Here is a 25,983-nt window from a genome sequence, read left to right as displayed (position 1 = left end):
GGCAAAGCAGCAGAAAGTGGCCCAAGAACTTGGACCCCTGCCATCCTCATGGGAGACCCAAATGGAGTTCCTGGCTCCTTGCTTGCAGCCATTTGAGGAGTGAAACAGTGGATGAAAGCTCTCTTTCTCTTTTTCTCCCCCAGTCCCCCACTCTGGTTTCAAATAATTTTTTTAAAAATTTAAGAAATGTATTATTTCTTTATAAGTTATAATAGTTTTCGACTATTTTTATATATTAGATAATGGACCAGGTGTACTTGAGATGAACATATATTCTTTCATTGTTAGGTTGAATCTTGTATAAATGTCAGTTAGATCCAGTTGACTGATGGTGGTGATATCAACACATGGCTTCCAAGTTATCCCCAGGGAACTCCAACCCAGCCTGCCTAAAAGGAGAAAGAGCATGGAGAAAAGTGCTTGGGAGGTTTTTATGACATCACTTCCATTCAAATTCTATTGGTTAGAACTCAATCCCATGGCTTCATCTGGTGGTAAGGGAAACCTGGATACGTAGGCTAGCTTTTTGCCTGGGAAGAAGAGGAAAACATACTTGGACAAACAGTTAACAATTTCTTTCTGTGTTCTGGAAGAACTTGTATGAGATAAGAAATACTTGAATCATGGGTATTCAGTAGAAATTTTAAAGTTGTTGGGACCTACTATTTTCTTTGGGGGAAGTGTTGTTTTTTGCTAATTTAATTTAATGGATATATGTTCATTTAGGTTTTCTATTTATTTTTGAGTCACTTTTTGTAAGTCACTTTTTTAGCTGTATGTTTTATGTTAGTTTTGAAATACATTAGAATAAATTTATTGAAAGTATTTTCTTTTAACCTTTGTTATATCTGTAATTATATTATTTTATCATTTTTAATATTCTCCCTTAAGCTTTTGATTTTTTTAATTGGGTTAATCTTGCTAGAGATTTGTCAGTTTTACTAGTCTTTACCAAGAATCTTGATTTTTATGTCATTAATTTCTGTTATTATTTCCTTGCTCTACTTTCTTTGGGTTTACTTTGCTGATATTTTTTGATGATTTATTTTGCTGATATGTCCATTTTTTTTTCAATCTTGTTTTCTAACACATAGTTTTGGGCTATCCATTTCCCTTACATTCCAACTGTTTTTACTGAATGGATTTATACATAATACTTTTATTATTGCCTTGTTCTGTGCTTTTTCTAATTTCCATTGATTTACTCTTTAATGAATGAGGTTTTTTTAAGATTGATTTATTATTTTGAATGAGCTACAGAAAGGAAGACACAAAGATCTTCATCCACTGGTTCACTCCCCAGATGGCTGCAATGGCCAGGGCTGGGCCAGACCAAAAGCAGAAGCCAGGAGTCTTTTCTGGATCTCCCATGTAGGTGGCAGGGGCCCAGGTACTTAGGATGTTATCTGCTGCTTTTCCCAGGTTATTAGCAGGGAGCTGGATTGGAAATGGAGCAGCTAAGACCTGAACTGATGCCCATATGGAATGCTAACATCACAGGTGGCAGCTTAACCCACTGCACCAACTGCCTGCCCCAGAATGAGTGTTTTATAGTGTGATTTTAAATTTCCACAAGCTTGGGAGTTTTCCACAGGATATATTTTAGGTTATTAATTTGAAAATTTTGTTGTTGGAAGAGAATGTGGTATGTATTATAATTTCATAAAAAAATCTATCTTGCTTGATAACCTGACATACACATACTAAGTTTGAGATGTTCTCCATTTATTAGTTGTGAATTTTTGCAACATTATCTTATTTATTCCTTACTGCAATTATGTGAGATAGTATGCCTTCCATTTTTCAAGTGATAACATTAATATCCAACAATATAATAAATAACATTTCCAATTTCACAGATCCAGTTAGGCTTAATCCAACCAAAGCAGACATCACTTATAAACAAGCAATGTGAACAACTTTAGGTCCTGGTTATGAGTAATCAAAAAATAAAGCAGGACTTTATAGTACTGTAAGTACTGCAAAATATAAAATCCTTGGTACAGATACATGATAATTCAAGTTTTATATACATACATATAAATACACATATTTATATATATGTATATATATAAATTTGGCAGTGATAAGTTCTCAGGCAATGTTTACCTTTTGTCTTGCCTGTATTTTTCTATCAATCTTCCTTTGTCTTTATTTGCTCCAGTAGGATATGTATTGCATATATTATATATAACATATAAATATATGCTAGATAGATAAACAGACTGAGGAAGAGAGACCTACAAAAGCAATAAAGATGTAGACAGAGAAATGGGAGGAAGACCAAGTGAATATAGAATACAGACACCAGGGAAAGAGAAAGAAAATTCCATAGTGGGCTGGTTTGGTTTTTTTACCATTGATCACCTTACAAGTAGAAGTTATGAGGAAGTAGAAATTTGTATTTTAAGAATTTTGACTATAAATGGTAATGGAAGGATCAGCTGTAAGCTGGAGCACACTGTGGGTGAATGGTGAGTTTCGTTTATTTTCAAACTACAGTCATAATAAAGCTTAAGACTTAAGCCTGGCTAACTGTTTCTTAAATTTTTTTAAGACTTGGAGGCCGGACCCACCAATTCTTTTTTTAAAACATTTTTTTGATTTGTGGGTCTAGCATTGTGGCATAGTGGGTTAAGCCATTGCCTGTGACACTAGCATCCCTTATGAGCACCCTCATGGCCTGAGAAAAGCAGCAGCAGATGGCCCACACCCTTAGGCCTTTGCTACTTATGTGAAGAACCGGATGAAGCTCCTGGCTTCTGGCTTCGGTCTGGCCCAGCCCTGTTCATTTCGGCCATCTAGGGAGTGAACCATTGAATGGAAGTTCTCTCTCTATCTCTCCCTATCTCTTTAACTCTGACTTCCTAATAAATAAATAAATAAATCCTTAAAATAAATTTTTTTATTTGTTTGAGAGGCAGAGAGACAGAGAGAGAAGGCTCCCATCTTCTGGTTCATTCCCACATTGCCTGCAATAGTTGGGGCTGGGCTGGGGACAAGGCCAAAGCTGGGAGCTGGAAACACAATCCAGGTCTTTGAGCCATTCCTTTTTTTTTTTTTTTTTTTTTACAGGCAGTGTTAGATAGTGAGAGAGAGAGAAAGACAGAGAGAAAGGTCTTCCTTTTTCCATTGGTTACCCCCGAAATGGCTGCTGTGGCCGGCGCGCTGTGCCGATCCAAAGCCAGGAGCCAGGTGCTTCCTCCTGGTCTCCCATGCAGGTGCAGGGCCCAAGCACTTGGGCCATCCTCCACTGCACTTCCGGGCCACAGCAGAGAGCTGGCCTGGAAGAGGGGCAACCAGGACAGAATCTGGTGCCCCAACCAGGACTAGAACCCGGGGCACTGGAGCTGCAGGCAGAGGATTATCCTAGTGAGCTGTGGCGCCGGCTATGAGCCACCAATTCTTAACAAGAATTTGCAATAGAAAATTTCCAGGCAATATTAACTTTTTAAAAAATCTCTAGAGCCAGCGCCGTGGCTCAATAGGCTAATCCTCCACCTTGCGGCGCCGGCACACTGGGTTCTAGTCCCGGTTGGGGCGCCGGATTCTGTCCCTGTTGCCCCTCTTCCAGGCCAGCTCTCTGCTATGGCCAGGGAGTGCAGTGGAGGATGGCCCAGGTGCTTGGGCTCTGCACCCCATGGGAGACCAGGAAAAAGCACCTGGATCCTGGCTCCTGCCATCGGATCAGTGCGGTGCGCCGGCTGCAGCGGCGGCCATTGGAGGGTGAACCAACGGCAAAGGAAGACCTTTCTCTCTCTGTCTCTCTCTCTCACTGTCCACTCTGCCTGTCAAAAATACAAAAAAAAAAAAAAAAAAAAAAAAAAAAAACTCTCCCTTTCCTTTAAAAATATTTTATTTATTTTATTTTATATGAAAGAGAAAGAGATCTTCCAACCACTGGTTTGCTCCCCCAAATGCTCACAACAGCCAAGGCTGGGCCAGGCTAACACCAGGATCCAGGAACTCCATCCAGATCTCCCATGAGGTTGACAGCGAATCAAGTTCTTGAGCCATCATCTGCTGCCTCCTAGAGTATACTTTAACAAGTAGCTATATTGGAAGCAGAGAAGCCAGGACTTGAACCAGGCTCTCCAATACGAGATGCAGATGTCCCAAGCAGAATACTTTTTCCAAGATTTATTTATTTATTTGAAAGGCAGAGTTACCAAGAGGCAAGGCAGAAAGAGACAGAGAGTCTTCCATCCACTGGTCCATTCCCCAGCTGCCACGCTGGCCAGAGCTGAGCCAAGCAAAGCCAGGAGATAGGAGCTTCTTCCAAGTCTCCCACACGGATACAGGGGCCCAAGGACTTGGGACATCTACTCCAAGCGGAGTCCATCCACTGCACCAAATGGCTGTCCCCCTCTGCCCTGTTTTTCTATAGGTCTTCCTATGTCTTCATTTTATACTTATTCTATTATAACATCTATAATACTTTTTATTTACACTTTTTTTCTTACATATATGTCCATATTACTAAGCAATGTACTCATACTTCCTAAGGTGAAGAACCTTTTGTTATTCATGTTTTCAGTACTAGCATAAGCATAATGCCTATCATTCAATCATCAAATATTTAGTTTTTAAGTAGCCAGTCATTATTCCAAATTCTCTTTTTAATAAGATTTATTTTATTTATTTGAAAGACTGAGAGAGTAGAAAACCAAATCAAAAGAGAAGGAGATGGAAACTGTGCAAAACCAAAACCTAGGTTTCAAATCCTAGCAGGGGCAAAGAAATGTGCCTTGAGCCTTTACTCTGCGGGAAGCCCTGTGTAATTCCCTAACTCAGGGTCGGAATTGCACAGGAGTCGAATTCAGGCCTCCCACTCTCTTGGTTAACGTCTTAACAATGATATTTAAAATATTATATAATATAATTTAATTTTACCTAGAGAATAAAAATAAATGTGTGAAATAATCTTTTATAATTGATTCGTATAGGTTTTTTTAACCACTTAACCTATTTTCTGGCTGCTGGCGCTGTCAGTTTGGGAATCGGTTTCTTTGCTTTGGCATCAGCTTTGTGGTTCCTGATTTGCAAACGAAGGTAAGATTTATTAGAATTTTTGTTCAGCTTATTTTTCTTTTAAAAATCCAATGAAGGACTTTTTAAAACGGTATCAAACATAAATAACTATACTAGTAGATTCTGTAATCTGGGATTTGGTTTCAGTTGTTTTGGTCAGGGAGGGAAGCAATACAGGTTTTAAAGAAGAAGGAAAAGGGCTGGCGCCGCGGCTCACTTGGCTAATCCTCCACCTGCAGTGCCAGCACCCCGGGTTCTAGTCCTGGTTGGGGCACCAAATTCTGTCCTGGTTGCTCCTCCTCTTCCAGTCCAGCTCTCTACTGTGGTCCAGGAAGGCAGTGGAGGATGGCCCAAGTCCTTGGGCCCTGCACCCGCGTGGGAGACCAGGAGGAGGCACCTGGCTCCTGGCCATTTGGGGGGTGAACCAATGGAAGGCAGACCTTTCTGTCTCTCTCTCTCTCACTAACTCTGCCTGTCAAAAAAAAAAAAAAGAAGGAAAAGAACTAGAATAAAATGAGGTATTTAAAAAAAAACTTTAGGAAAGTAAACTTAAAAAATAAGTTTATTTTGGTGAGAAAATTTTTGAAATCCTTTCAAGTGCCTCCATATAATAGCAATCATTATGCATTAAAATTTTGAGGAATAACAAGACTTACTCTACTTTCTAGAAGACATGGGCTTAAGTATAAGGCTAGATAATTTAAAAAGTTCAACTCCCAACCTAGAGGTTAAAAACATTACTGAGAGAAGAGGTGAGCATTTAGCCTAGCAGTTAAGATGCCAGTTAGGATGTCCATATCCCTTATTGGAATGCCTGGGTCCGAGTTCCAGCTCTAGTCCAGATTCCAGCCTCCTGCTACTGCAGCCTCTGGGAAGTTGCAGGGGATAGTTAAATAGTTAGATCTCTGCCACCCATGTGGGAAGCCTAGGTTGATTTCCAGATTCCTGGCTCCAACCTAGCATCCCCAGCCCTGGCTATTGTGGGCATCTGGTCAGTGAGCAAGCAAATGAAATATCTCTGTTTCTCCCTCTCCTTCTCTTTCTCTATCTCTCCCTGTCTCTTAAATAAATGAAAATAAATCATTGTAAAAACCAACCATATTACTAAAGAGAAAGGCACTCTTTATTTAGGGACTATTTAAGAAAAGAGCTGGGCCATTGTTGTGGTGCAGCAAGTTAAGCTGCTGCCTGCAATGCCAGCATCCAGCATGAGCACTGGTTCAAGTCCTGGCTCTTCCACTTCCATTCAAACACTCTGCTAATGTGCCTGGAAAAGCAGCCAAAGTTGGCCAAGTGCTAGGGCTCCTGCCACCCATGTGGAAGAGCATGATGGAGTTCCAGGATCTTGGCCTCAGCCTGGCCCAGTCCCAGCTGTTGGAGGCCATTTGGGAAATGAATCAGTAGATGGAAGAGCTCTCTGTCTCTCTTTCTCTCTCTTCCTCCCCTTCTCCCTCCCTCTATATCCATCTATCTCTGCCTCTCAAATAAATAAATAAATCTCTTTTTAAAAAATAAGAACTTATGAAATGCTCTGGTATAGTCTAAAATAGTCTCTTGATGGAAACAGAAAAAAAAAGATTGACATTTTAGTTCCTTTCAACTCTAATATTTGATGTTTCTAATTATATAATTAATTCAATATTTGTATTGTCTGATGTTTACAAGATGTAAATTTTAACATGATCTTCTCAAATGGCCACAACAGCCATGTCTTGGCCAGGATAAAGCCAGGAACCATGAACACCACTTTGGTCTCCCACATTGGTGACAGGGGCCCAAGCACTTGGGCCGTCTGGCACTGCCTTCCCAGAAGCAGGTAGCTGGATTAGAAGTGGGGTAATATGAACTCAAACCAGCACTCCTAAACAGGAGTGTCATGGCTTAACCCACTGTGTCACAATGACACCCTTTCTCCCCATTGCTTTTACCAGAAGGACAAAATGACATGCCTTTTAAGGCCCTACATTGTCTGCTTATGCATGATCCTCAATTTAATCCCCCCCTTAACCTCTTGATTTCTGTCTTTCTCCTACATTGTTCTAATCTGGCCACTGGATCTTTATTTATTTGATATTTTCTGTGCTTGGAATGTTGTTACCTACACTTCCCCCCTCTTGCACCAAACTCTACCTAATAACTAATACTGTATCTCCAGATTGCCCAGGTCAATCATCTTTTCCTCAGGAGAGCCGCCTTTGACTTTTCTAACCAGATTCATTTCCCTTGTTACTCTCCTCAATAGCACTTTCCACGTTGGTAATTTTTCTTTTTCTTGTGATTAGTCTATTAATATCTATCTTCCTTACTAGTGTTTAAGCTCCATGAGAGCAATGACAGTTCCATAAGGGTACCTGTGCTTTTTTTCTTCCACCACTATAAAAATACACAGAAGGGCCCCTCAAGAAATTTGTGGAACAATGGAATTAAAAGGTAAGTGTATATTGGTGCAAAAATTTTTTGAAAATCATCCATAATTTTTTCATAATGTACACTTTCATGAACTTTTTGAAATCCCCCTTGTATACATGAATTTCGGATTTTTTTGCAGTAAAATAAGCTTGTCATTTTTTTTTAGAAGCAGAGTGAGATAGAGGAACAGAGACAGAGAGAGAAAGGACCAAAGCCAGGAGCTAGGAATTCAACCCAAATAACCCACGTGGGTGGCAGAAATCAACTACTAGAGCCGTAGTGGTTGCCTCCCAGGGTCTGCATTAACAGGAACCTGAGTCTGGAGCCAGAGCCCAGATTCAAACTCAGATATATAATGTAGAATGCTTTATAGTTAAAATCACACAGTATGTAGCCTTCTCAAGTTAGCTTCTTTCACTTAATATGCACTTAAGTTTTTTCCTTGTCTTTTCATTATTTGGTAGATCATTTTTTCTTAGTGCTAAATAATATTACATTTTATAGAAGTGTTGTTTTTCAAATGTTTATGTTTATAATGACCATTTGAAACTACATTCCCTTATACCTATCTTTCTTTGATCAGCTGACATTTTATTTGAGCTTCATTGTTTTTTGTTTGCTTGTTTGTTTGTTTGTTTTTGACAGGCAGAGTGGATAGTGAGAGAGAGAGACAGAGAGAAAGGTCTTCCTTTTTCTGTTGGTTCACCCTCCAATGGCTGCTGCGGCCGGTGCACCGCACTGATCCGATGGCAGGAGCCAGGTACTTATCCTGGTCTCCCATGGAGTGCAGGGCCCAAGCACTTGGGCCATCCTCCACTGCACTCCCGGGCCACAGCAGAGAGCTGGCCTGGAAGAGGGGCAACCGGGACAGAATCCGGCGCCCTGACTGGGACTAGAACCCGGTGTGCCGGCGCCACAAGGCGGAGGATTAGCCTAGTGAGCCACGGCGCCGGCCTCATTGTTCTTAATTATATAATAACCAGAAAGAAATAGTTCAAAGATTTGTTATTAATATTCAAACTGAAACTATTAACCCCGCATAAGTAGCCTAATTATCTTCTATAAATAAAACAGGTAGCTTAATTTATGTTACATGAGTAAAATAGGTGTAATGAAATCTAACATGTGAGAAGAAAAAAAAATGCTATAATATACTTATTCTGATTTTTAAACCTTGATGTATAAATAGTGGAAATATTTAATTGACTTATAACTCATGTTTAACAATAATCTCTATAAACTGTTTTTCAGAGAAATATTTCAAAATTCCAAATTTAAAGCAACTGATGAGAGATGCAGGCAAAAACAATCAAAGGCAAAGATTAAATCTCATTCTCAGTGTGTTTTTATCTCTCGAAATTTTCATACTGGAAGATTCCAATTACAGGTAGAACATAATATTTCATAGCTATCTTTTCAAATAATTTCTTTTGATACTATGTCATTAGCATTGTTATCTTTAAATTTGATGGACAGAATATCTACTATTAATTTTTGAAAAATTAATGCAGAACTAAGTGTAAATTACCCAAACTAATTAAAATTTACACAATAGAAAAACTATATATAATATTTCTCCATATCATTAGCCCAAGAACCTACATTCTCCATATTGGTGGTATTATTAGGGATGAAGCTAAGTGGCATAAGAAAAACTGATCATGATGTGTGAACTTTTTGATGCAATGTTGGATTTGATTTGTTAATGTTTTGTTGAGAATTTTTGCATCTATGTTCATCAAGATATTGGTCTGTAGTTTTCTTTTTATATTGTGTCTGTTTTGGTTTTGGTGTCAGAATGATGCTGGCCTCATTTTAAAAGTTCCAAGTTTCTAATATTTTGGAATAGTTTGAAAAGTATTTCAGTTACTTGTTCTTAAAATGTCATAAAATTCGGAGGCTCTTTAATTGTGACAAAGATACTAATATCTAATAGGGGAAATCGTGGGAAGGGTAAACGGGAGCTCCTTATATTACTATCTCACAAAAATAAAAGGCTAAAAAAGAGATTAAATATTTAGTCTGGAAAAATATCAAAGCTTAATTGCATAACTTAACTATTTTTAAAAGTTTTATGTTATAATCAGTTTAAAAAGTAATTAAGGAAAATCTGTGCAATCATCTTCTTGAGCATCATAATCAGAAGCTGATTTTGAATCAATGATTTGCATCTGCACTCAGAATTTTTGACTATTAAATAAATATTATGTTTATTTGTCAAACAAAAAAAACTATTCTGAAATAAAGTGCTAAAAAAAGAAAAACTGAGGGCCGGCGCCGCGGCTCACTAGGCTAATCCTCCGCCTAGCGGCGCCGGCACACCGGGTTCTAGTCCCGGTTGGGGCACCGGATTCTGTCCCGGTTGCCCCTCTTCCAGGCCAGCCCTCTGCTGTGGCCAGGGAGTGCAGTGGAGGATGGCCCAGGTGCTTGGGCCCTGCACCCCATGGGAGACCAGGAAAAGCACCCGGCTCCTGGCTCCTGCCATCGGATCAGCGCGGTGTGCCGGCCGCAGCGCGCTGGCCGCGGCAGCCATTGGAGGGTGAACCAACGGCAAAAAGGAAGACCTTTCTCTCTGTCTCTCTCTCTCACTGTCCACTCTGCCTGTCAAAAAAAAAAAAAAAAAAAAAAAAAAAAAAAAAAAAAAGAAAAACTGAAAGCACAATTATCAAGCGTGTCAGAGGAAAGAAATTTGGAAATAATACATGCTCAGATAGTTTATCCAAACCAACTAATTAAAATTAAATTCAATTTGACAAGAATATATTAAGCCATTATTATAATCAAAATGCTGGGGCCCCCTGTTGGCGATAGTAAGATGTGGCCCTTACATTCAAAGTGCCTGTGTAGTACAAGTGAGAAAGGTGGACACACTATTCAGTGTCTTATGTGGTAGGTGTCAAAACAGTGCTATGTGGACAAAGAAAAACTAGGTAGAATCACTAGAAATTTAAAACGATGGTATAGCTAAGCAAAACAAATACTTTAGTGATCCCGTAGCATTAATAGAAACAAACTGATAAGATGCCAAAGTTTTACTATACAACCTGAGTTGTTTTTTTGTTTTTTTTTTTGTTTTGTTTTGTTTTTGTTTTTGTTTTTGACAGGCAGAGTGGATAGTGAGAGAGAGAGAGACAGAGAGAAAAGTCTTCCATTTGCCGTTGGTTCACCCTCCAATGGCCGCCACGGCTGGCGCGCTGCGGCCGGCGCACCGCGCTGATCTGAAGGCAGGAGCCAGGTGCTCCTCCTGGTCTCCCATGCAGGTGCAGGGCCCAAGCACTTGGGCCATCCTCCACTGCACTCCCAGGCCACAGCAAAGAGCTGGCCTGGAAGAGGGGCAACCGGGACAGAATCCGGTGCCCCGACCGGGACTAGAACCTGGTGTGCCGGCGCCGCTAGGCAGAGGATTATCCTATTGAGCCACGGTGCCGGCCACAACCTGAGTTTTGAACTCAAGTTGAACTCAGTATCTCTTCATTTGTTTAATAAACATTATTGAGTGGCAGCACTAGTTTTGCCAATTAGATTACATAAACAAATAAGAGCCTAGCACTAGAAGAGCCCCAAGTTATTAGAAGAGAAAAATATGCAAACCAATAAATAGAACCTAATGTGATGACAGTTCACCAAGTTGCAGAAGTGCAGACAAGGGAGGCCTAATTAAGGGGAGCTTCAGAGAAATGACATTTTTAATTGTTCTGAGAAATGATTAGAATTATGCCAAGAGGAAAGAGAGTAAAGGACATTTTATGTTCAAAGATTTGTAGCTACAAAAGGAAACAACATGTCCAAAGAAGATATTACAGTATTTGGCGCCTGGAATTCATTGAAGGGATTAGCAGAAAAATATGCTGGAGATGAGATTGTAATGAGCCTCTTTTGCACTGTTAAGGATTTTGAATTTTACCCCATAAGCTTTCCAAATCTACTGGAGGCATTACAGTATTACGGTCAAGAGCATAGACTGTAGAACCAGATCACACAGGTTTGAAAACTGGCTTTACCATACTAGCTGTGTAATGCTAGAGACGTCACTTAACTTCCCTTTTCTCAATTTCCTCATCTTCAAGATGAGGATATTGTTACCTCTATAGATTTGTTGTGAGATTAAATGAATTTGTATGTAAAAATCATTGAGAGTAGTGTTTGGGACATAGTGAACATTAATCAATATGTTATTAGTATTACTGGAAGGTTTCAAGCAAGCATAGGTAAAGATCAACTCATAGCTAAAATTTTCAAATGAAGGAAAATATAGAGATTGCATTGCAATATATGTCTTTAACACTAATTTAATGAAAACCCGTCACATTTTACTAGTACTAGTGATTTACTGATTCCATCATATTTAATGGTGGATACATACAAATAGACAATTATAAAAATATGAGTGCAATTTTAATTAGTTTGTTTATTATTCATTCAGCAAATATGGAGAGGAGCTTTCAAAAGTTTGTAGGAAAATGGAATTTAAAGATAGTTGGGATTCTCTGTGAGCTTTCTGAAGCCCCTTATATGCCAAGAATTGTTCTAGGCAATTGGGAATTTGGGGATGAATGAAGGGGACAATAGTCCTGCTTTTGTGGAATTTATAGTATAATGGGAGAGATGAACAATATACAAGGAAACACAAAACAATATTCAGAATTCTGTTCTTAATTTTTAATTGAAAAAAATCGGTACATTTATATATACATCATTAACAACATGTTTTGAAATATGTGTACATTGTGGAATGATTAAATTGAGCTAATTAGCATATGCATTACTTTATATACTTTTTTTGTGGCAAGAACACCTAAAATCTACTCTTAGCAACTTTCAAGAATATATTGTTGTCAACTATAGTCACCATATTGTACAATAGATCTCTTGAGCTTATTCCTCCTGTATAACTGAATTTTTTTATTCTTTGACTGTCTCCTCACTCCCAACCCCAGCCCTGGTATCTATCCATCATTCCTTTTTTTTTTTAAGTTTTATTTATTTGAAAGTCAGAATTAAGGGGGAGGCAGGGGAGAAATCTTCCATCTGCTGGTTCACTCCCCAAAAGAGTCAGGCCAGATTGAAGCTAGGACCCAGGGCTTCTTCTGAGAGCCAGGAGCTTCTTCCAAGTCTCCCACGTGGGTGCAGGGGCCCCAGCACTTGGACCATGCTCCGCTGCTTTTCCAGTGCATTAGCAGGAATGTGGATCTGAAGTGGAGCAGCTGGGACTCGAACCAGTGCCCATATGGGATGCTGGTGTCACAGGTGACAGCTTTACCAGCTGTCCCAAAATGCTGGCCTAGTATTTCACCATTCTACACTGTGCTTCTGTAAATTCTACATTTTTGGATTCCACATATGAGTGAGATCATGCAATAATTGTCTTTACGTGTGTGGCTCCTATTTTATTAACATAATGTTCATCCATGTTGTTGCAAATGACAGTGTTCCTCCCTCTTTAAGGCTATTATTCAGGATTTTTGATAGCCAGTGATAGGAGCCCCACTCAAAACACAATAAGGAAGAAAATATAAAAAGAATAAAATAATGCTGACCTCAGTCACAATACTATTTTTCTTGTCTCGATTTCTGCCTCTGTATTGACCATACAAACTTCTGTGCCGCAGAAGAATGAAAATTACAACCAAAAACATAGTTTAATATAATAAAGAACTATAATTTGATTTTTTATAAAAGTTTTTAAGATATATTTAATTTATCTGGAAGGCAAAGTTAGAGAGAGAGAGAGAGAGGGAATCTTCTATCACAGGTTCACTCCCCAAATGGCCACAACAGCCAGGGCTAGACAAAGCCGAATCCAGGAGCAGGAGCCAGGAACCTCATCTGGTCTCTCATGTGGGTGCAGGTATCCAAAAACTTAGGCCATCTTCCATTGCTTTCCTAAGCACATTAGCTGGGAGCTGGATCAGAAGTGGAGCAGCCAGAACTTGAACCAGTGCCCATATGGGATACAGCATTGCAAGTGGTGGCTTAACCTATTATGCCACAATGCTGGTCCTTTAAAAAAGATTTTATTGTGAAATATTGCACGCATACAGAAAAATAAACACATACACAATTTAAAGAATTATAAATGGAGTTTTTTTATCTTTACAGTATTTCCATGTCTGTTATGGATTCCTGGAGAATATATGTTGCTGTATGTTTTTTTTTCTTTTTTTTCTTTTTTTTTTCTTTTATTGACAGGCAGAGTAAGACAGTAAGAAAGAGAGAGACAGAGAGAAAGGTCTTCCTTTTTCCGTTGGTTCACCCTCCAAATGGCTGCTGTGTCCTGTGCACTGTGCCGATCCGAAGCCAGGAGCCAGGTGCTTCCTCCTGGTCTCCCATGGGGTGCAGGGCCGAAGCACTTGGGCCATCCTCCACTGCCTTCCCGGGCCACAGCACAGAGCTGGATTGGAAGAGGAGCAACTGGGACAGAACCCGGTGCCCCAACCAGGACTAGACCCAGGGGTGCCGGTGCTGCAGGTGGAGGATTAGCCAAGTGAGCCACGCACCGGCCTGCTGTATGTTTTTGAACTCCATATCTAATCTTCCTTTTTTATGCAGTATTATATTTCTGAGATTCATCCAGGTTGATGCACATAGCCACAGTTCATTATTGCTACTGTTATTTGGTATTCTATTGTACAAATAGAATTTAATGTGTTTGACATGTGGGTTGCTTTTAGTTGTTTCTTTAGGAAACTTGTATAAACATTATATTTACTAGGAAATTGCTGAGCCATGGAATATGTACATGTTCAACAATATTAAATAATTTCAAGTTATCTTCCAAAATAGCTGTATTAATATACATTCCCCTTAAGACATGCGTAAGTGCTTCATATCTTCAATAAATATTGATATTTTTAGCCTAAAGTTTTGACAATCCAATGAGCATTTAATGGTATCTCACTATTGTTTTTTTAAAAAATAGATTTTTTTTTAAGTCAGTTTAGGCTTGCAGCAAAACTGAGCATAAAGTAGAGGTCCTATGTATCCCTTGACATGCACAGACTTCCCCACTGTCTACATCCTTCACCAGTGTCCATTCATTAGAGCTGATAAACTCACATTGACACATAATAATCCCTACTTTACATCAAAGGTCACTATTTTTTAAAAAAAGATTTAAGATTTATTTATTTATTTGAAAGAGTTACAGAGAGAGGAGAGGCAGAGAGAGAGAGGTCTTCCATCCACTGGTTCACTACCCAGATAGCCGCAATGGCCAGAGATGTGCCCCTCCAAAGTCAGGAGCCAGGAGCTTCTTCTGGGTCTCCCATGTGAGTGCAGGAGCCCAAAGACTTGGGTCATCTTCTACTGCTTTCCCAGGCCATAACAGAGAGCAGGATCAGAAGTGGAGCAGCCGGGACTTGAACTGACACCCATGCGGGATGCTTGCACTGCAGGCAGTGGCTTTACTCGCTACGCCACAGGGCCAGCCCCAAAGGTCACTCTTGATATGATGTATTCTTTTTTTTTTTTTTTTTTTTTTGACAGGCAGAGTGGACAGTGAGAGAGAGAGAGAGAGACAGAGAGAGAAAGGTCTTCCTTTTGCTGTTGGTTCACCCTCCAATGGCCGCCGCTGCAGCCGGCGCACCGCACTGATCCGATGGCAGGAGCCAGGAGCCAGGTGCTTTTCCTGGTCTCCCATGGGGTGCAGGGCCCAAGCACCTGGGCCATTCTCCACTGCACTCCCTGGCCACAGCAGAGAGCTGGCCTGGAAGAGGGGCAACCGGGACAGAATCCGGCGCCCCAACCGGGACTAGAACCCTGTGTGCCGGCGCCGCAAGGTGGAGGATTAGCCTATTGAGCCACGGCGCCGGCCTTATATGATGTATTCTGTGACAAATGTATAATGATATGAATCCACCATTATGGTATCACCACCAGTATAGGATTGTTTTACTGTCCTAAAAATCCTTCCTACTCCTCCAATTCATAGTTTCTTACACCTTAACCCATGGCAACCACTGATTGCTTTTCTGTTTCCACGATTTTCGCCTTTTTCAGAACGTCATGAAGTTGTAATCATATAACATGCAGCCTTTTCAGATTGGTTCCTTGCACTTAGAAATGTGCATTTAAATCTCTTCGTGTCTTTTTATGGCTTGATAGCCCACTTCTTTTTAGTGCTGAATAACATCTATTATATAGATATACCACAATTTGTTTATCCATTCACTATGGAAAAAACCCTTAGTGCTTTGAAAGTTTTGGTAATTATAAATAAAGCTGCCATATACATTTGTGTGGAGATATTTGTGTAGACCTGAGGAGTTTTCAGCTCATTAGGATAAATACCAGGCCGGCGCCGCAGCTCACTAGGCTAATCCTCGCCTTGCGGCGCCGGCACACCAGGTTCTAGTCCCGGTCAGGGCACTGGATTCTGTCTCGGTTGCCCCTCTTCCAGGCCAGCTCTCTGCTGTGGCCAGGGAGTGCAGTGGAGGATGGCCCAAGTGCTTGGGCCCTGCACCCCATGGGAGACCAGGATAAGTACCTGGCTCCTGCCATCGGATCAGCACGGTGCGCCGGCCGCAGCGCGCCGGCCGCGGCGGCCATTGGAGAGTGAACCAACGGCAAAGGAAGACCTTTCTCTGTCTCTCTCTCTCACTGTCCACTCTGCCTGTCAAAAAGAAAAAAAAAAGGATAAATACCAGAAAACATGATCACTGCATCCTATGGTAAGAGTGTGCAATTTTATAAGAAACTGCTAAATTATCCCAATGTAGCTGTATCAGTTTGCATTCTCACTAGCAATGCACAGAGTGCCTGTTGCTCCACATCCTCTCCATCATTTTGTGCTGTCAGTGCTTGGGATTTTCACCACTTATTCTAATAAATATCTTCTTATTTTAATTTGTGTTTTTCTAATGACACATGATGTTGAGCATGTTGGTATCTTCTTATTTTAGTGGTATCTTATGTTAAGTTGCATTTTTCTAGTGATACATGATGTTGAGAATGTTTTCATATTATTACTTGACATTTGTGGATCTTTTCTGGTGTGATATATGTTTATTTCTTTTGCTTATTTTTAATTGTGTTATTCATTTTCTTATCATTGAGATTTTAATAATCCTTTGTGTATTTTGAATACATAGTCCATTATCATATCAGATGTCTTTTGCCAATATTTTTTCCAAGTCTGTGACTTATCATTCTCTTGATATCACATTATAATTTCAATTTGTATTTTTCTGGTAACAAATGAAATGATTGTTTTTTCTGAAGTTCATTGGCCTCTATGGTTTCATCTTATGTAAAATACCTGTTACCTTTTACTGCCAGATTATCTTTTTTTTTTTTTACAGTGCTTTGAAAGAGTCCCTTTTTTTTGGACTATACCTAATCCTTTTTTCAGTTTTATTGATTTAATATCTTAAGCCATTTCTGTGGTTTTTCTTTGTTTTATTTTATGGTATGTTTTGATGAATAAAAATTCTTTGATTTTTTTTTTTGGCAGAGTTAGACAGTGAGAGAGAGAGAGAGAGAGAGAGAGAGAGAGAAAGATCTTCCTTTTTCCATTGGTTCACCCCCTAAATGGCCGCCACACCGGCGTGCTGCGCTGATCCGAAGCCGGGAGCCAGGTGCCTCCTCCTGGTCTCCCATGCAGGTGCAGGGCCCAAGCACTTGGGCCATCCTCCACTGCCTTCCTGGGCCACAGCAGAGTTGGACTGGAAGAGGAGCAACCAGGACAGAATCCGGCGCCCCAACTGGGACTAGAACCCGGTGTGCCGGCGCTGCAGGCGGAGGATTAGCCAAGTGAGCCCCGGCACCGTCCATTTCTTTGATTTTTAATGTACCCTAATTTCCAGCCTGTTCCTTAATCATTTATTTTTTAATCTATTCCAAAGTTAGAAATATGTTCTTCTGTATTGTTGTCTAAAAATTTATGGTTTTGGCTACGTAGGTCTTTAACTCATCCAAAATGGATTTTCATATTTAGTGTATACATAAATCCTGTTATAATTTTTCTGTGTGTTTTCCTACTGTCCACTAGTATTTACTAAAAACTCTTTTGTGATTTTGAGGGGAACTTCGCCACAGTTGCAGATCAATGTGAAAAAACTAATTATTTGCAATGTTCAGTCTTCTAATCCATGAACACATTATGTCTGCATTTATAGGTGTTATCTTTAAATATGTTTCAATAAAGCTTTATGACTACATAAAAGCCTTGCACATCTTACATTAGCTTTTTTACTGAAAAATTGATATGTTTGTGCTTTTTGATATGACTTAAGTGGATTTTTTATTTTCAAATAATATTAGATTTATAGGCAGTTACAAAGATAATACAGAATTCTCTTATATTCTTCATTCAGTTTCTCCCAGTTTTAAAATCTTAAGTGACATTTGTTAAAACCCAGGAACATTACTGGTACATTACTATTAAATAAACTCCAGACTATATTTTTTTATACAAATGTACAATAGTACCCTATTACCCACTGGGAATACATTCCAAGACCCCCCCCCAGAAGATGCTCAAAACCATGAATAGTACTGAACCCCATATAAACTATTTCCCCCTAAGAATACCTACTATGATAAAATTTAACTTTTAAACCAGGCTTAATAAGAGATTAATAATAACTAATAATAAAATAGAATAATTATAAGAATATACCATAATAAATGTCATATGAGTATATTTCTCAAAATATTGTGTGGCCGCCCTACTTCTTCCTGTGGTGACGTGAGGTAATGCAATGCCTACATGCTGAAGTGAGGTGAATGATATAAGCATTGTGTGATATTGCCTTAGACTACTATTGTAAGCAGTACTTGAACACAGGCACTGTGATACCTTGACAGTTGTTCTGTAACCATAATGGCTACTAAATGCCTAAAGACTGGGTAGCATGGACTCATACAGTATGGATAAATTGGACAAAGGGATGTTTTGTGTCCCCACATGAGGTTTCATCACACTGTTCACAATGGCCCACAAGTCCTGTTTTTGCTATGTCAAGACCTAATACAGGACACTACATTGCATTTGTCTCCCTGGTTTGCTCTCCTCTGTTACTGTATCTCAGTCTCTCTTGTTTTACCTGATCTTTAAATTTTGAGATATTATTGGTCATGTATTTTGTAAGATCTCCCTCAATTTGACTTTGTCCAGTGTTTTTCTCATTATTACACTGGAGTTATGACTTTGGGGGAAGAATATGACTTCAGTCATATTGATAAGATTTTTTAATTATAAATGTATTTTAAATTATACATTTAAAAAATAATATATGTAGGGATGGGTATTTAGCATAATGGTTAAGATACCCATTAAGATACTCATGTCCCAAATTGCAGTGCCTGGAATTGAGTCCTGGTTCCTGCTCCCAATTCCGGCTTCTTGAGAATGCAGACCTTGGGAGGCAGCAGGTGATGTTTCAAGTAATTGGGTCCCTGCCACTCACACCAGAGACCTGGATTGTCCTCCCATCTCCTGTGTTTGATCTGGACCCAGATTTGGCTGTAGCAGGCATTTGGAGAGTGAACCAGCAGTTGGGAGTTCTGTCTGCCTGTCTCTGTCTCTTTGCCTCCCAAATTAAAAATAATTGTCTGTAGATGGTTCAAGAACTTGGGTCCCTGACACCCATATGGGAGATCTGGCTTGAGTTCCAAACTCCTAGTTTCAGCTTGGCCATTGTGGCCATTGGGAGTGAACCAGCAGAGGGAAGAGTTCTCTCTCTTGTCTGTTTTCCTGGCCCTCTTTACCTCTCTCTCTTTCTCTCAAAAAAAAAAAAAAAAAAAGCCACTAGGAAAGAATTGCAGGGGAATTTTTATGAGGTACTGATTTTCAGTTTAGGATGATAAAAAGGGTTCCGGTGATATATGGTGGTGATGGCTGCATAGCAATGTGAATATGTTTGATGCCACTGAACAATATCTACTTAAAATTGGCTTAAATGGTGATTTTTTGTGATGTATATTTTATTGCAATGTTAAAAAGGACTGGGCTGGCACTGTAGTGTAGCAGGTAAAGCCTCTACCTATAGTGCTGGCATCCCACATGGGCACTGGTTCAAGTCCCAGGTGCTCCATTTCCGATTCAGCTCTCCATTATGGCCTGGGAAATCAGTAGAAGATGGCTCAAGTCCTTGGGCCCCTGCACCTGTGCGGGAGACCCAGAAGAAGCTCCTGGCTCCTGGCTTTGGATCAGCTCAGTCTCTGTTTTCTGTTGTATTGATTTCTGCTCTTATTTGCATTATTTTCCTGAGCTCAGCTTTTTAATAAATTAGCTCTACCCAATTCAAAGGGATCAGTAACCATTGCCCACCAAGAGTAACCTCTTTGGGGGCATGTGGTACAACAGGTTAAACTCCCATCTGTGATGCTGGCATCCCATAGGGGCATCACTTCAATTCCCAGCTGTTTCACTTCCAACTCAGTTCCCTGTTAATGCACCTGAGAAAGCAGCAGAAGATGGTCCTAGTGTTTGAACCCCTGTGCTCATCTCAGCACAGATTGAAGATCTCTTTATCTCTTTATCTCACCCTCTCTCTCTAACTTTGCCTTTCAAATAAATAATCTTAAGGAGGAAAAAAGAAAAGACAAGTAACTTCCTGCATCATAATAGGAAGGAGCAAAGGTTGTGATAAGGGAACAAAAATACCTAGATTTTCCTCTGATAAACAAGAAGAATGGGAAGAACTCTTCTTAAGTTTGCTATGTTCAATGGATGTGTGGAATGATAGTAGGAATAAAAGATCAAATACTTATAATTTTCCCTAGGGTAGTGAAAATAACTGTAGCTAGTGTAGTAGAAAGAGAACCAGAGAGTGCAGTGCGGTAAGACATTGTTTGGGACACCTACATCTCATATCACAGTGCCTGGGTTCAAGTCTCAGCTCTGCTTCCAATTCCAGTTTCCTGCTAATATATACCGAGAGATGCAGCAGATGATGGCTCAAGTATCTGAGTTCCTCTCACCCACATGGGAGACCTGGACTGACTTCAGCCTGGTCCACTCTAGCTGTTGTGGGCATGAACCAGAGGATGGAAGTCTTCTGTCATTCTGTGTCTCTCTGTCTTGCAAATAGATTTTTTTAAATAAATAAATAGGAAGAGAACCAAGAGGTATCTCAATAGCCTTGTAGAGAAAATAAATTTAAGAGGGCCAGCGCCGCCGTGGCACAGGAGGTTAATCCTCCGCCTACGGCACCAGCATCCCATATGGGTGCCAGTTCTAGTCCTGGCTGCTCCTCTTCCAATCCAGCTCTCTGCTGTGGCCTGGGAAAGCAGTAGAAGATCCTTGGGTCCCTGCACCCGTGTGGGAGACCAGTAAGAAGCACCTAACTCCTGCCTGCGGATCGGTGCAGCTCCGGCCATTGCAGCCATTTGGAGAGTGAACCAGCAGATGGAAGACCTTTCTCGCTGTCTCTCCCTCTCACTGTCTGTAACTCTAATAAATAAAATCTTTAAAAAAAAAAAATATTTAAGAGGCAGGAGTTATGAACCATATATGTGAAGTGTATATGTGTGTGTGTGTGTGTTTTCTGAACCATATGAGAGTTTTTTTCTTTTATTCCTTAATACTTTTGTGTACATCCTAAGAATTAGGAAATTCTCTTGCATTGCTAGAATGTAGTTTTAAAATTCAGGAAATCCAATATTGATTCAATATTTTCATATAATCTACAGTCCCTATTTTTGTCTATTTTTTCAATAATGTCCTTTATAGAATTTTTTCTCTCTAGTACACAATCCAGTTCAAAATCACATTTGCATTTAGTTGTCATGTCTCTTCAGTCTTTTTAAGTCTCAGGCAGTTCCTCAACCTTTCTTTGTCTTTTTTAATGTTGGCAGTACTTTATAAATAATAAACTGCTCCTCGGTTTGGCTTTTCACATCTGAAGGCATACAATATTTGTTTATCCTTAACTTGTGATTTCAGTTTGATCACACAATCGAGATAGGGTCTGTTTTTGCCCCACTGCACTCTTTCTTATTTCCCTTGGATTCATAAGCAGTCTGTGTGTTCACACTGAAATCTTGCAAATAACCTTCCCTTTATCAAACTTCACTTTCTACGTATAGAAATTATTCTTACCTAAACTAATCTTTACTGAACTATAGCAAAATAATGATTTTCCAACTCCAACACTCCATTGTCACTTGACTTTCTACTGTAACAGTCTCTCCCTTTTTCTTCATGCTGCGTATTATCAATATGGATTCAAGGATCTCCATTTTATTCTGTGGGAAGTACTATTATCATTATCTTAATGCTCAAATTTTACCAAATTTATCAGTAGGAACTCCTTCAAGTTTGCTCCTTTGTCTTTTTGATATGTTCCCTCCATTGAGTCCTTCCTTCCTTGCTGATATATAGCATCATTTCTAATAGCTGAAAGAATATTCATTGTACTGATATCTATAATGCATTCAATTATTTCCTTATTGTTAGAATTTTAGATTGAAGGTTTTAAACGTGTTAAACAATATCAGATGAATATTCTGGTAACTGAATATTGACACAAAACCAAAATTATTTTCTTGGTGTAGTATGTTCCTAAAAATAGATTTGTTAAAATTTCCTCCAAAATATTGCTACCTTTATTTACATGTGTATAAGAAAGTCCATATTATCTATCCTTGGTTTAGATAGAATTTTAATATTGGGCCATACCTGGTCATTCCCAGACCAGTAATAATCAGCATTAGTTGGGGAGCCCATTAGAAATGGAGAATCTCACACTGAGCCCACGCAGGCTCAATGAGTCAGAACATTCATTTTAACCAGCTCCCAGGGTTATTTGTGGGCACATTAAAGTCAAAGAAGCAATATTATAATACACTTTATACAAGAGTTTCAAAAGGAATCCAGGCAAGGTAAGTTCAAGAAGCCCATCAGGAATTATTAGTAAAAGGTAAAAATGACAAGTTTGCTTTGAGAAGAATGTTTGTGTGTTAGAACACACATATGTATTCTAAGCAAGTCTTTTTGGGACTCAGGGCAATGCAGTCAAGACAGAACATTTACACATTTCCTCCAGAACACAACAGATTATTATCTCTTCAGTTTCATCTTCTCCCACTCCATCCCAAACCCCCTCGACACCAGCCCATTGTTTCTCTAGTAGTCTAAGGAAAATCTGAATTAGAATCACTTATAGAGTGTGTTCCAGTGCATACTGTCAAGCCCTCCTCCCAAAATACCTGTTTCAGAAGGATCTGATACTGACTCTCCTCATTTTAGTTCAAGAATCAGTTTTTTAAAAAGATTTATTTATTTGAAAGGGAGAGAGAGAGGGAGAGGGAGAGGGAGAGAGAGAGAGAGAGAGAGAGAGGAGAGAGAAGAGAGAGATCTTCTATCTGCTAGTTCACTCCCCAAATAGTTGCAATGGCCAGGCCTGGGCCAGACCAAAGCCAGGAGCCAGGAGCTTCATCCAGGTCTCCCACATGGGTGCAAAGAAAGGCCCAGGTCATTAGCAAGAAGCACAGCTGGACTTGAACCAGCACCCATATGGGATGCTGGTGTCACAGGCGGTAGCTTAACTCTACACCACAACTCTGGCACCAATAATCAATATTTTAACAAGCACACCAGGTGATCCTGATGCTCTAAATCTGAGAACTGTCACACTACTGCACTTAAGTCCCAGACCACATCTTCCCAGACCGCATCACATGTTTTCTTTGCTATAGAAGAATATTCCCATTTTTATAAAAGGCCTTCAGTAAGGATTCACTTTCTTGCTAGTTAGTAAATGTTAAATGAGTAAGCCTAGGAATTCTAATTTTTTTAGCTCTATCTAGTTCTCCAAGTTAGTGGGGTCAGAGAGAAGACACTTGTTTGAATCTTTGGATTCCCAGTCCTGGAGACTGCCTTCTTGAACCAATCCAAATCCTTTTCAGATGATACCTCAACACTTTTCCTTTTCCAGCAGTTTATTTGGTGAAATTCATATTGTGAGGAAACATTTTCCAGCTAAAATTTATAGTGTTAAAACTTATTACTGAGCTAAATATGTAAATCAAATATATATTTTAAAATTACATAAAACTGTTAAGTTTTTAAAATACAAATAACTTTTTTATATAGGAGGAGCAAAGAAAACAGGAAGCAGCACGTTTAAAAGGTATTTTTCTCATCAGTTTATTAGAAGAAATCTTAACTGATAACAGTTTGTGGCTGTAAAGAATCGAGAACTAACTGAAATGTCATTTAACTATGTCAAAGCCATGCAGATTTAAGTAAAACATTATTAGTAGGTGATGACCTTTTTTTAAGAAAAACAAACTGGCACTGTCATATTTTAAGTTAAAATGTGAAATTAAAATTTTTTTCTTATGTGTGCTAACTGGTACCATATAGAAATGCTTAAGGATCAAAAGACATGAGTTTTTAATGTAACCCTATATTGCATGTATCATAGTACCTCAAAACATTACCACCTACATAATTTTAGAAATGCCAACTATAAAATATAAGATATTCAAAATATCTTTTAAAATTAATGTACAAAATAGAATAATACATATTTTTAGATATTCTTAAAAGTGATATTTTCTAAAACTTAACAATTTTAAATATCAAATGTGCAGCCTAAATAATATAATGAGAAAAACATGAGACCTAGAGTAATGAAAGTCTGGATTGAAATCCATTTATTTTAATTAATTAATTTATTTGAAAGGCAGAGTTACAGAGAGGCAGGGGCAGAGAGAGAGAGAGATCTTCCATCTGTTGGTTCACTCCCAAAATGGCCCCTACAGCCAAGCTGGGCCGATCCAAAGCCAGGAGCTTCTTCCGGGTCTCCCATGCATGTGCAGGGGCCCAAGCACTTGGGCCATCTTCTGTTGCTTTCCCAGGCCATAGCAGAGAGCAGGATTGGAAGAGCAGCAGCCGGTACTCAAACCAGCGCCCATATGGGATGTCAGCACTGCAGGCAGTGGCTTTAGCTGCTACACCACAGCATAGGCCTCAGAAATCCATTTTTATTTCATTTGTGATAGGTCATTTCTCTAAGTCTCAGTTTCTTCTTTTGTGAAGTGATGCTAACAATAATTACCTTGAAGAATCATTGAGAGTATAAATGAGACAAGGGAGTATGTCAAAATGCTTTGTAAACTGTAAGGCTCTAAAGGCATGTTAGTTATTTAGGCTATAAAACCCACCCAAAGGTCGTTTCCACTGGATATCAAACATTTTTAATTTGCTTGTTCAAAGAGACATATATTTTTTAAATTGGTTTTTTGAAAATAAAGTAGTACTTAAATATAAATGGTTAAGAAACTACCTATCTTCTGGTTGATAAGTGTTGAAAAGAAAATTTCTTAGGTCAATTAAATTTAGCAAAGTTTATTTGAGCAAAGGAAAACAGAAACTAAAATTATTATAATTGAGCAGCTCATAAAACCAGAGCAGGTTCTGGGAACTCCAACGAACATTATGATCAGACAGCATTTACAGAAAAATGAAGGCAAGAAATAGAAAACAACTTAATTGACTATAGCCAAATCAGTCAAGCTGTCAATTAGTTACAGGGCTTACAGCCTAATCAGTTAACTGGCTGTACGGCCTTCCACGACCAGCCAAAGCTCATTTACTGCGATTAAAATTTATATTGGTTTGGTCATTTGTGCCTAATGTAGGAGCCTAGTCCAAATCAATGGCTTCTTACAATTTTATTTAACTTAAGGAACATTCCAGAACTGAGATGTCTAGCTTAAGGAACATTCCAGAACTGAGAGGTCTAACCTAATTAGATTTTTTTCCCTGTTAAAAACATATGGCTTTTATTTAGGCTAGAATTTTACTCTTGGTTATCACGAAAATATTACTACTTCCCAAGTATACATTGAATTGTTTAGATGATAGTAGCAACTCAGAATTTCTTTATTCTGTTCATTGTAATCCTAAATAATCTGAATTGATTTTTTTAAATGTTGCCTTTTAATTAAAATTTGGCTCATGAATATTTAATATTCATAATGAATCTGATTTTTTGCAGCAATTAAAGGTCACTCTAAAGATGAATTCCACCTTGCAACACAAAAGGGTCTTTGTCAGCCCCCAGAGAGTAGCTCCACAACAAATGGCAGCAGTGTTACATTAAGCTTGTCAACTTTACCATCTGATTCTTACTACAGCCAAAGTATAGAAGCAGCTGATGACTGGTTTTCTGATGATTCCCTAGTGCAAAAGAGCTCGCCAAAGCCTCTTCTCAGGGAACCTCTAATGGAAAAAGTATTTTCATATCTATCTTCCTTTTCAAAGGAAGATTGTACTGAAAACGTCATGAATATTACACTATATGATGATCAAAAAGAGGAAAGCATTAAGGAAATATTTTCACAAAGAAACTCAGAGGTTGAAATACAAAACCTTCAACATAATATTGAATGACTTTTCTTTGGAAACCGTATGTACACTGACATCAGGTAAAGTTAAAACTGAATTACTACCCATTGAATCTCCTAACATGTTCATGCTAATACTGCTTTTCCTGTACTTTACCATGGAGTGGTCCCACTTACCTTGCTAGTTCTTATTTCTAGAAACAAAGGAAGAACTAAAGGGATATCATGAACATTAAGCTTAAC

At 39.1% G+C, this 25,983-nt stretch overlaps 1 protein-coding gene across 2 annotated transcripts; it reads left to right on the top strand.

Moving 5' to 3' along the window:
- The first annotated feature begins 484 nt into the window (after positions 1–484).
- On the top strand, positions 485–25,821 carry C7H1orf185 (chromosome 7 C1orf185 homolog). Of its 2 annotated transcripts, XM_008265269.4 has the most exons (5): positions 487–627; positions 4,947–5,052; positions 8,692–8,827; positions 23,480–23,516; positions 25,392–25,821. In XM_008265269.4, exons 1-5 carry the CDS (start codon positions 624–626, stop codon positions 25,784–25,786), a joined length of 678 nt encoding a protein of 225 aa, XP_008263491.1. In that variant the 5' UTR covers positions 487–623; the 3' UTR covers positions 25,787–25,821. The 2 variants fall into 2 exon arrangements, with proteins under 2 accessions (XP_069934640.1, XP_008263491.1); XM_070078539.1 differs by lacking the exon at positions 23,480–23,516 and having other exon boundaries at positions 485–627; positions 25,392–25,628.
- The last annotated feature ends 162 nt before the right edge of the window (positions 25,822–25,983 follow it).

This window comes from Oryctolagus cuniculus, chromosome 7 (assembly GCF_964237555.1).
Source record: "Oryctolagus cuniculus chromosome 7, mOryCun1.1, whole genome shotgun sequence".
Classification (NCBI taxonomy): domain Eukaryota; kingdom Metazoa; phylum Chordata; class Mammalia; order Lagomorpha; family Leporidae; genus Oryctolagus; species Oryctolagus cuniculus.
This window is presented reverse-complemented; position numbering and strand designations above follow the sequence as displayed.

Coding starts and splice junctions, on each gene's coding strand:
- C7H1orf185 (XM_008265269.4), top strand. Junction 8,828..23,479: donor CTGGAAGATTCCAATTACAG/GTAGAACATAAT, acceptor TTTTTTATATAG/GAGGAGCAAAGAAAACAGGA. Junction 23,517..25,391: donor GGAAGCAGCACGTTTAAAAG/GTATTTTTCTCA, acceptor GATTTTTTGCAG/CAATTAAAGGTCACTCTAAA.